Raw genomic sequence first — 12,134 nt, 5'->3', positions numbered from 1 at the left:
AAACACTGACGTGCCAACTTTTAAAAACCTGCTACTTGCTCACGTACTATGGTTTGGAAGGCCATGAGCACAGACAAGAGGAGTGATATGAACAGTAAAGCGTCCCAGTGCTGTTATATTAAATATCAGCACTCTTCAAACGGCACTTGGCCAATCAAATTCAAGGACTGAAAGTAACTGTTGTACAATAGTATTTGTGTCACGACTGTCTGGAATACTCTATTCTGATTGGTCAATCGTGCCATTCCAGCAGTCTGATATTTCAGAATAACGACTGCACAGCTAGTGATGAAGTGATATTTCATCGGTCATCCAGGTATTGCGAGTCATCTTTCCTACATCGCATATCCCTATGCGATCTCTGCGTAAGCTAATGTAATAAACTTTAGCTCAAATCAATATTTCATGACCATTTATTTATTTGTCCAGTAGTCATGTAAAAAGCGGGATAATGAGCAATAAGATGGTCGTTTTCGACATATTAACACCAACAGAACTCGGAGTTTGAATTCAGCTGTTTCTGGAGGCTCTGTGATTTTTTTGTTCTTTTTTTCTTTCACATAATAACATAATTTCAGTGCAAATAAATACTTCATGACTATTTATTTGTTTGGTAGGTAGCCATGTAATAAGTGGGCTTAGGCATTTAGCTGTCATTATCGCAAAATAAACCCCTTTAGGGTTATAAAATATCCCTCCACTTCGCATTGGGGTCCTCACCACGTCATCAGGGTTTATTTTGGGGTAACGACTGGCTGACTGTACCTTATCCCTTACATATCAAGTCATTTAATTACTGAAAAATGACGAGATCAAAATTTAACACCTGTATGTGGAAATAAGGGGTCATCTGATTTAATATCCCACTCAGGTCAGGCATGTGTGTGCTTGTCTAAGAAGGACTGATGGGTCAATTGTCCCAGTTTGAAAGCCAAAAGGAAAGGTCTACTGTCAGTATGTGGGTAGACACAGTCATAAACTAGTTTAAAACCTGAACTTGCTCTTTATCGCATGTCACAATATAAGTTCCCAATATTACTATAATATAACACCCAGAAAAGACCAACCAGACAGAGAATTTAAACTGAGAGTAGTCTTAAATTACCTGACTACCCTCCAACCCAAAGTTACATAGATGAAATATTATATTCTTCGATGTAGGATAGTACACATTGAAAGCCATTTCTTTACATTTTAACCTTAAATGAACTGTTGTCTCCATTCTGAACATGTGCTGTCAAAAATATTTAAGTGTTCAGCCCCCACCATCCCTAAGAAGAGAGGCAAGGGGCTATTTTTATATCAGCAATGTACAAGCCCTCCCAAGCCAGCTCAGTGAGTGACAGCACAACTGGGTCCTACCTTCATCCAACACAAATTCAACTGTATAGGGAGACGGTGGGAATCTCTGCTCTTTCCCTCTCTATGTTAACTTCCTTTACTGCTGTGCTCCTATCACCAGCATCCAGCTCATGTTGTGGGAGGGGATCTTTGTGTGCTTGAGTGTGAATTCATGTTAGAGACTCAACTCAGGTTGGCTACTAAAAGAAACCCTTGGAGATTTTCTGAGGGGGCCCTGTAAATACATGGACTGTCTGTACTAAGGGCCCCCCCAGGCCAAGTAACTGCTGGAAAAAGGACATAAGCACAGACCACACCATGGTGGCTGAGGAGGTTATCATCACTCTATCTGGAGGAGCACCATGGGGCTTCAGACTGCAAGGAGGAATAGAACACCAGAAGCCTCTGCAGGTTGCCAAGGTATGATGGTTTTCGTGAGCACAGAAGAGCAAAATACACTTAAAAATTATTGTAAAATGTACTTTGCTTCTTTTTAACTCTGATGTCAGCATAGTGCTCTGTAGTTCTAATTTAATCCTTAAGCTGTAAAGGACACCAGAAGCACAGGCCCTGTGGTGTGGAACCGATCCTGTACCAAAAAAGTAAAATGACTGACAGAGCTGTGAACTTTCAAGTACTATCTCAAATGTGGGATGACCCCTTAACATTTTGAGTCCTAAATAGCTAGTGTGAACTGTACCTGTAATTATACCTACATTTTATCCTCTTGAGATAGTATAAACAATGGAATCTGATCCAGGAGCATTTCTTCATCTGCAGTTTGTCATAGACATTGGCTGTGCGGTTATTTTCATATAAATTATTTGACCAATAATAATTGAAGGTAATATTAATGTGTGTTATCTCACTGACTAATGATCTTTTAGGGTAGTTGGATGTTTCTAATAATCTTGGCTGCCATGAGGAGCATTGCATTGGCATTTTTATTTGTAGCTACACACTTTTCATCAAAAGTGTAATAGAACTAATAATAGCCTTAGACCATTAAGATCACTTTAATACAATCTGATCTCAGAGCTCATGATTACAGTCTGCTTTTCAAAATTGGAATCGGAAATTGAACGCCGGTTGGAACTGTGGCAAAGTTGGAAGCTCATGACATGCTCATTGAATCTGACTTAAATCATGTCCTGATTCTGTTTCCCCTCTCTATCCCAATTTTATGGTTCTTTACACTTTCTTTGAAAAGGCCAAAGGATCACACAGACTATATGATGCTCTTTTAGCGACTCAGGAGTGCCACACAGAATTAACGAACAGAGAATCTTAAATTTCATTAACACATCAGAATGTCATGACTATTTATAGACTGATTATTGCAGCTTAAGTAAGACTTACAGTCAGTATGAGCGAGAATGAACAAAACAACTTAAATCAGGGCCTATCTTCCTCCTGTTAGTTTGCTGGGTAAGATGGCAGACAGGAGAGGGATTTGACCAATATTCTCTCCAGATGGCATTTCAAGGTGTAAGTGAGTGAAAAGACAACATTTACACACTTGCACATGGGTTCCCATGTTTCCCGTCTATCCCAGCCACCTGATATGCTATAAGTGCTTTTTGTTCTGGTTTCAGACAACAGTTATGTTGCAAATATTCATATAAAATAGTTTGAAACATAAGGCATAGTTTTATTAAGTATTGTGAACAATGTTGTCATCTTGTTTGATGGCCCATCCCTTTTGGCATAAGAAGAAAAACAAGCCCATTTTGTGTGAGCAATATAGGCTTATTTTCAGTCTGTGCACACAACCAAACCCATGAGTCACTTATTGAGTTTCCTTGCAGATCCACTATTAAACACAAGTGTCTAGTGTTTATAGTGTACTCTTTTTAGAATCTATGGAGAACATTTAAATCCATCTTCTTTATCTGTTTATATCTGGCACATTCATCTCCTAGGTGCGTAAGCGAAGTAAAGCATGTAGGGCCGGACTGCGTGAGGGAGATGAACTGGTATCCATCAATGAGAATTCCTGTGGGAGTTTGTCGCATGCCCAGGCCATGAACCTGATCGACAGCATACCAGGAACACTACACATCCGGGTTAGGAGGTAAGCTACACCTTTGCAATGCTAAAGGTACATGGCCAAAAGTATGTAGAGCACCACACCCATACGTGCTTCATTTCAAAACCATAGACATAAATCAATCCCTTTGCTGCTAAAACAGCCTCCTCTGGGAAGACCTTCCCTTAGTTTTTGAAACATGCCTGCAGGGATTTGCTCTCATTAAGACACAAGAGTGCAAATCCAACTGATGTTGGTGGATAAGGCCTGGCTCGTAGTTGGCATTCAAGTTCATCCCAAAGTTTTTAAATTGGTTTCGGGTCTGGGCTTTGTGCAGGCCAGTCAGTTTCTTCCACATCAGACTCAGTAAATCTTTTCTTATGAACCTTTGTGCACATTGGTATTGTAATGCTGTAACAGAAAAGGCCCTCCCCAAACTGTTGACACCAAGTTGGAAGCACACAATTCTCTTGAATGTCATTGTATGATACAGTATATCATTATTAAGATTTGTCCTCACTGGAATTACTGGAATAGCTAAACCTTATAAATTGAAGAAGGGGGTCTTCACTAACCTTTGGCCCTATAGTGTAGAATATGACCGTATTAACAGTAGTTAGACCTCTAAGCCAGGGCTGCTGTGAGCTGCTGTTTATGTCCACCCCTGTGCTACTTTACTCTTTTACATGTCTATCAGGGCACTGGCTGGCTTCCAGTCGGTGGTTCTGGTTGCACGAGCTCCTTCTCCCCGCATTGATAAAGAGTACCGTGCTGCCCTTAGGGCCATGTCCCCATCCAGCTCTAGACCTCACCAGCCCAGTGTACGGCAGATCCATCGTGGGTCCCTAATATCCCTGACTGGACGCAGTGGATTGACCTCTCCTCATGGCAGCGAGGCCTACTACGGAGAAACAGACAGTGATGCAGATGTGGCCGCCCATGAAAGGCAACGCAAGCCGAAAAGACGCAGTCCCAGCAATTCACCCGCAAAGGCTGGTCGAGCTTCACCAGAGGGAGCCGAGACTTCTGAGATGAGCGGGTATGACAGTGCCTCAGATGCCCAAGTGTACCATCCTATGGGGCCTAGTGAGAGGGGAGACACATTGCCTGGCATAGCCCACAGAGAGGTGATTTACCAGCCCCCTCTGTCTGGAGCCTGGTCCTCACAGACATCCACTGAGACCTCATCCATGAGTGCGGATGACCAAAACCCACGAGAAGGGTTAATGGAAGAGGACAGTGGGTTCCAGGAACCCACAAATATTCCTCCTCTTGTATCTCCAGAGAGAGCCAAAGAAGCTCTTATGCTGAGTTCTCGTAGTCAGTTGGTGCCCATGGTTGGGCCAGTTGACCATCCAGTGGATGAGGAGCTTACATTAACATATATGGATAAAGCAAAACAAGCGAGTGAGTATATTAATTATTAGAATCAAAGTCAAGTGTGGTGGTGCTCTTTTACTAACTAAGCAGTTTGTTATTTACCGATTTCACTTCACAACACTAAAAGCAGTATTTTAACATCAAAGTGTCACCACCAACATAGTCTTATGGCAGCCAGTAATAGTTCGTCCAAGATGGCTAAATCGCAAGATATTGCACTACTTGTCTCGTATGAAAAGTTATGACTTGAAACCAACCAATCAACAAACATAATTTCAAATGAATACAGTACATGCATCAAAGTTTAGCTAGCTTCAAATTCAACACTTCATTTTAAGAAAGAAAACATATGTGAACAAATTTGGTTACTAATTCTATATTTATTTATGCAATACCAATGACTGATGTAGTATGTCTATAACTTGTAATATGCTTCCACCGTCTCATTCAAAACCCTGAAGTCACAGGACCACAGTACATAGAAATGATGAGCACCTTAAAAAACACTTTGTCTTCTACATTCATGTAAAGTTTAACCTAAAATCTTGAAGTTGATGAAAAGAAAAAGCTCATGTCGATGTTATGTGTTAACTACCCATAAATAGATGCTTTACTAACTCTAAACGAGTAGCATTTTAAAAGCAAGCTATTTTGCACTGGATCCTTCATTACTTGGCAAGATAAGTTCTAAATTTAACTTGTGATTGGCTTACTGGCTTTACAGATACTGTCTTGAACACCTGCTTTGTAAATATGTTATGAAGGTCACATCTTGTCCCAGGTAATACAGCTAGAATAATACTTAAATTACAGTGTGATTGCCTGCATGTAACCTCTTGAGGAGAGGTGGGCTGATCATCCCTGATTTATTTTAACTAGCACCAGTGTCTATATTTGTCCTGATGCCCACAGGGTTAATAACCTGAGCACTGCTTTACATGAGCTGGCATAAGCATCTCCAGCTGCTTGTTTGCTTGCTTGCACATATCAGGTGACAGTGTCTGCTGCTCTCATTCTCTCTACCTTTCTACCACCACCAATAAACCACCTCTCTCCCTCTAGGCCCACAGCTGAAATAGTGTATTGTGTATTGTTAGCGCTGAGTTAGTTCTCAGTATTTCAGTATTGTTTTCAGACATCATCAGAAATATCTGTCTGCAATTTAGAGTCTCTTAGAGGTCATCAGTGCAAGTCACATATTAGCAGACTTCAGTAGCCATGTTCGTCTTCATAAAATGTAATACAAGGCATACATGACAACAACAATGAGTTACATGTGTTTTACATTCCAAATAACACAGTGTCCATGCCAATCGCTCTGTAGCAGATAACAGTGGTATGTCACTGATCTTGGAGGGTAGCTGAGGAATGTGTTGTTTGTTGATCCCAGATCAGGTGGTAAACGCCATATTGACATCTGTGTTTATGCTAAGATTATTACTGTGGAATCTAATCTGTTGTTAATGGAATATTAATAAATAAATGAATTAAAAACATGTATAATGATAACTGTTCATTCATCTGGTGATAAAAACTTCAGATTTAACAGTTATTTTATCTGACAAAACAGCTAAACTTTATTATTTACTAATGCGTCATCTACATGTAAATTATACTGCAATGTGAAAATGACTTGTTAAATTAATGCATCAGGTCAACTACACAAGCCAATCAACATCTTTATAACTGAAGCAATTGCTTTTGCTGGTGTTACATTTTAGAGTGAAGCCCTTTGTTATAGATTGGATTTTCAGTTTTAGCTCAGTATGCTAAAAGACCTCAAGCTATGTGCCGCAGTACCATTTTAATAAAGTGTACATGCATCTTCAGAACCACAGCTATTTGAGGCAGTGGCATTTAAAGCACCAGAATAAATAAACAGACATAAATCTAAAGACAACCCTAATCTGCTCTCTAAACATTTCCATGCTCTTCTCAGGGACAACAATTAAGCACTGGTAAATTAAGCATGTCCCTATGGTACACAAATCAACTTTGCATCAAAATGATTATCGTTTTTTTCTCTAATTGCCATAGATTAATATAATGAGTGGTCCCTGTTGCAAAGAGCTTTGACAACACTCAAATTTTTAAATGTGCTAAGCTAATTGTGTGGGTCATACTAAGAATTCTTTGAATCTGGATCCCTGGCATGTGAACAGATATGCTTGTTGATTCTACTATACAGTAGCATTTTAAAAGCTGGTTCTTTGCTAACCTTTACAATCTAAAAAAAGTCCTCACTATGTTGATTTTTTGCCTAGTAATCTTTTAATAGAGAAAATTATTCTATCAACATGACCTCAGAACTCCACACAAACCTATACAAAGACTATCGTTGGCAATGCTAACAGAGGAGTTGAGTTTAGCGAGTGATTAGACAGAGAAAAGCTTTAATACTTTCCACACTGCTTTTGCACAATATTACAAGCCTAATGTGGCAAAAGACTACTGCTGACATTATTATGCACATTAGGAGAAATAACTGAAATGCCTCATATGGAATAACCAAGACTGACCATAAAATGTGGATAATGTTAAGCCATAAACAATGCATTATTCTTATTCTAGACATAATTCAACTCAAACTCAATCCTGATTCAAGTGTTTTCATCTCATATTTTGCAGAACTGAATCGCGGAGAGACAATCATGGATAAACAGGTGAAAGAGGCTCAATCCAAGTGCCGCACCATTGCCTCGCTACTGACTGATGCACCAAACCCTCACTCAAAGGGTGTTTTGATGTTCAAAAAGCGTCGACAACGCTCCAAGAAATACACACTGATCAGCTTCGGAAGTGTTGATGAGGACATGAGGCAGGACTCTCAAGAAGAGGATGGTGTATTTCCTGGTAGTGAATCAGAATTTGACGAGGATGGGTTTTCTGCTGCACCTGATTCCACTTGGGACAGTGACTACCTTGAGATGCTGGAGAGAAGATCAGCATCCAGAGGTCTGGAAGGAGAGGGTGGAGGTGCTCTGAGTCCTGGTCTGAGTGATACCTCAGGGAAGGGGGCACAGTTGTTTGAGCAGCAAAGGAGGAGGGCTGAGGAACATGCTAAGAAGATGGAAGCTGCTCAAGAACAGCTGCACAGCCAAATGCTGGGCATTGCACTGAAAGAGACGCAAGCACTTCAGACACAAAAACCACAACCAGACCCACTAACAAAGCCCAATGTCCAGCCACCACCAGTTGCTCTAAAACCTGCCAGACCTTCAAAAACACTACACCATGAAGTTCCACCAGTAGAAACACAAATGAACATTGACAGACATCAAGTTATCCCCACTATCCCTGCTATGGTTTATGAAGATACTTCAAACACAATGACGCCAGCTCCCTCTGTGGTACCTATAACTGATCTCTTAGTAACACCCTCAGAAACTATGATGCCTTCACCACCAACTCCTCTACCAGAACTTCCTGCCAGTTCTGTGTTAAACCGAACCGCCCGACCTTTTGCCCCAGGCTGCATTACCAATCGGGCAGCCACTGCTCCCGTTGTGTTTCACCCTGCAGTCAGTAAGAAGACACCCAGACCTGTTTCAGTGGCTGTCATGGGACCTCCATTTTCAACATTGTCAGAGAAGCATGCCATGGGGGTTTTACCTACCTCCATTTCTACCCTGGTCACAATGAGCCAACCAAGTCCTTATGTACCTGCTGAAATGATACCCACACAGCCCTTCATGCCTGGCAACTCTATACCTCCACCTGCTACTGCACCAGTGGAATCCTATTCTCAAACTTCTCATCACTTCTCCTCAGTGGAAAACATTCAGGTTCCATCAATGCCACTTCCCATAGTTCAAACCAAAGAACCTACTTTTCTTATAGACACTGAAACTCCTGCAATCCATATTGACACCACTGTGACCACTGTGGCCTCTGTTATGCTTCCTGCCATCCCTCAGTCCACTGCGATACTATCCCAGACCTCTTCTACTTTGACCCCTGCAGCTCCTGTGACCCCATCCAGCCCAGTAACTCCACTTTCACCTGTGGTGTATCGCGACCGAACTTCAGCCACTGGTGGCCGTACTGGTATTCTTCAAGAGGCCCGCCGGCGTAGTGCATACAAGCCTATGTTTAAGGTGCCTGACAGCAAGAAGAACTCGCCAAACCCTGAGCTGTTGTCTATGGTGCAGAACCTAGATGAAAGACCCAGGCATAGGTATTCTGAACCTGAAAATGTTGTCCAGAACATGGATGACAATAGGACAAGGATCCCACCACCTGTGGCTCCTAAGCCACGGGTCATACCAGAAATGTCATATATCCCTCAGGCTGAAGGGAAAGGTGCAGAGCTGTTTGCTCGTAGGCAGAGTCGTATGGATTTTTTTGTTGTAGACTCTCCACCTCTACAGAAACCTCAAACTCTTGGGGCTCAACACTCCCAATCAGTCAAGGATCTCATCCAACCACGTGAGCCCTCACCAACCACATCCCAATGGAAGTATTCTCCCAACATTCGTGCTCCTCCACCCATTGGTTACAACCCCCTGCTTTCTCCCTCCTGTCCTATCGGGGTGCAACGTGGAGGGGCCAAGGTGTCCGAGGAAAGCTCGAAAGGAAGTAAAGGTGGTTATGTGTTCCCGAAAGAGGGTATCAAAGTCTTGGACTTCATGAGGAGACAACCCTACCAACTGAACTCAGCAATGTTCTGTTTTAACACACAGCCTTCAACACCCTCCTACCAAAGGCAGCAGAGGGAGGGGCATACTCTGACACAACCTAAGCAGATCCCAGTGAAGGCGGCACGTGTTTATGAAATCAAACGATTCTCCACTCCAACCCCAATGTCAGCCCCAACTCTGAACCCTACAGTGCTTGTACCACGATCACAGTCCACATATGGTGAGCATCTATCCCGTTCTGACATGACATCCCCACCCCCCGCACCTACTTCACCACCTCCACCTAAACCAGTACCGGAATCCACTCCGGCCCCGGGCCTCCCAGAGCGCCCCAGAATTTCAGCTGTGCCCATCCCTCACCCAATGCCCTACTCACCCCCAGCTCCCATGTCAAGTATGTCAAGCCTTAGTTACTCTCGGCTCCAAGCTGCTAAACAGTTTAAGAGTGCACCTGAGTTAAGTGCCCTACCACCAAACCCTTTAAAGTCTCCAATTCAAGTTCCCAAACCTCATTTTACTGCAACACGAGTGGGTATTCAGCCCCTTGCCTGGAGGCCTGGAACCCTACCTCACTGACAAGATTACCTTATATCGAAGAAGCTGAACCATCTGCTTCTGTTCCCTTCTCAAAATTCATATTTTTCAAATTTGATAAATGTATTCATATGCATTTAATATATCTTGAAGATTCAAGGAAACTATATTTTTCATATTAGATGAAAAGTGTTCACTGTTGGAGTCAGTGATCATTGAGGAAAGGAAAACAGAACAATTCTAAATTGTTAGTTATGAAAACCATTCTCTGTTTAGTGTTCAATATAAAAATCTGTCTCTTTTATTATATTAAATATGATATACTCAATATTATTACATTTTACATTAATTTTTGCTTGATTGTTGTAGTGCTTGCAAGGCATCACAGTTGTAATAATCCTCAAACATTCTGGTTAGGGTTTGTTCTAAACCCCCAACACTAAATATTAAACCATAAATCTGTTCTTGTTTTTGGAAAACTTTAAACTTTTTAAGAAATTTCTACAATTGACTTACATTGATTGAATGTTCAGTATTCAAAATGTAACTTATATTGATGACATAGCTGTAAAATGTACAAATTGATTGTGGTTGGTCTTCTTTATTACAACTATTTGCATAGTGTATTGTTATTGGTTTTTCTTGTATGTATTTAACCATCTATACTAATGCAAAGACAGTATGGGAGCTGCATGGTCATTCACACAGGATTTGTTTATAAAAGTTGAACAGGCAGATGTCTACACAGACCAGCAATCAATAGCACAGACTGAACACAAAACATGCCCTGTGTGAACAGCCCCTTATGTGTTGATTCTGAATGTCATGACAACAGCAAAGTGGCTTTGAGGCAGCATTTCATATATGCAGAACCGAAGCCTAAAACCTAAGCTTACCTAAAATGGTATTCATCTTCAAAATATCCTCTTCTGCGTTCTGTGGAAGACATTCATTCAGATTTTGAATAAATTATGACAATTTATTTTTGAGAGAACTATTACAGAAAACCACGTGTTTTGATTTATTTTTATATAAACGTGCTAAGTGGTCAAATCAGCAAGTGTTAAAGTTAGGAAACGTACAGTGTTTGAAAGAGTCCTTGAGACAGACATTTAGGCTATCTGAGCACTGAAGCAGATCTGTCATGTTGAGATAGGCATGAAAAGTGCAAAGCTAGAACTGTACAGGAATATCAGAAGGTTAATAAGCCAACTGGCTTTATTGGAATTAATCAGGATACTCATTGTCAGATGACATATTTGAATGCTTTACATAATGGCTTTGAGGCTGATGATTCCTGGGATGGATTGTTGTAGAATGTGTTCCCAAAGCCCTCAGAGATATGAGGCAAGTCTTAAGGAAAGGAATCTGAGGTCTTGTAACACTCAGGAAACAATGGATGGAAGTACAAGGAAGAACATCACAACAATGTTTATTAGATTTACGGAGAGAACGAATAAATAATGTTTGCTGTTTTGTAGGTGAAAATATATATATTTTTTATTTAGAATATGAATAATGTTGCCAAAGATCAAGTAGATATGGTGTTTAACTCCTGAGCCAAGATCTTGTTTATTTTTCTTTCCCATTAGTGTTATTATGTTTTATTGTATTAACTATGCAATTAAAGCTTTCATTTGTTCAATTGTCTTATTTTGGCTATTGTACAAATCATTAGATTAATGTGTCTTTGCAAAATGAATGTCTCTGAATAGTGGGGTTCTTTTTGCAATGCATATAATGAAGATCAGTTGAACCCTAGGATGCTAGTAAAAGTGTCTTGTATTTATAGTACAATGATAATACTGTATAAACAAGTTTGAATAAAATATTCCTGAAATTTCACACAATTGTCTCTGTCTCATGGCATGAAATGAGAATCTACACTTTACAATTTGAAACTGTGCAGTTGATACCTTTAGGAGATATTTCTACTTGATCTGACACTTGAATTCTTGTTGTAATAAACTAATGTAGTCAGGTTGATTTAGTCATATTATATAATACTGTTGACTAGATTAACAACAGTTAGTTTACATGTCATCATATAAAGCTGATTTTTATAGGTTACCTGACAAAATTTTTTTACAGTGTATTGCAGTGTAGAATGCAGGCAGGATCTCGGCGTCTTGCTAATGCTCTCATACATAACTATTGTAGCCTATTCATTTTTGCTTCTAGGGCATGTTCATTTTAGCCTTCGGTGTATG

General features: G+C 40.6%; 1 protein-coding gene across 2 annotated transcripts; it reads left to right on the top strand.

Annotated features, from left to right (window-relative positions):
• Positions 1 to 1,396: 1,396 nt before the first annotated feature.
• synpo2la (synaptopodin 2-like a) lies at positions 1,397 to 11,764 on the top strand. Of its 2 annotated transcripts, none has more exons than XM_051648897.1 (4): positions 1,397 to 1,761; positions 3,264 to 3,415; positions 4,152 to 4,777; positions 7,379 to 11,764. In XM_051648897.1, the coding sequence occupies exons 1-4, from the start codon at positions 1,660 to 1,662 to the stop codon at positions 9,964 to 9,966; spliced, it is 3,468 nt and encodes a 1,155-aa protein (XP_051504857.1). In that variant the 5' UTR covers positions 1,397 to 1,659; the 3' UTR covers positions 9,967 to 11,764. The 2 variants fall into 2 exon arrangements, with proteins under 2 accessions (XP_051504857.1, XP_051504856.1); XM_051648896.1 differs by having other exon boundaries at positions 4,068 to 4,777.
• The last annotated feature ends 370 nt before the right edge of the window (positions 11,765 to 12,134 follow it).

Source organism: Myxocyprinus asiaticus, chromosome 21 (genome assembly GCF_019703515.2).
Source record: "Myxocyprinus asiaticus isolate MX2 ecotype Aquarium Trade chromosome 21, UBuf_Myxa_2, whole genome shotgun sequence".
NCBI classification, from domain to species: Eukaryota; Metazoa; Chordata; class Actinopteri; order Cypriniformes; family Catostomidae; genus Myxocyprinus; species Myxocyprinus asiaticus.
The sequence above is the reverse complement of the archived record's forward strand: the minus strand, read 5'-3'. Positions and strand labels throughout refer to the sequence as shown.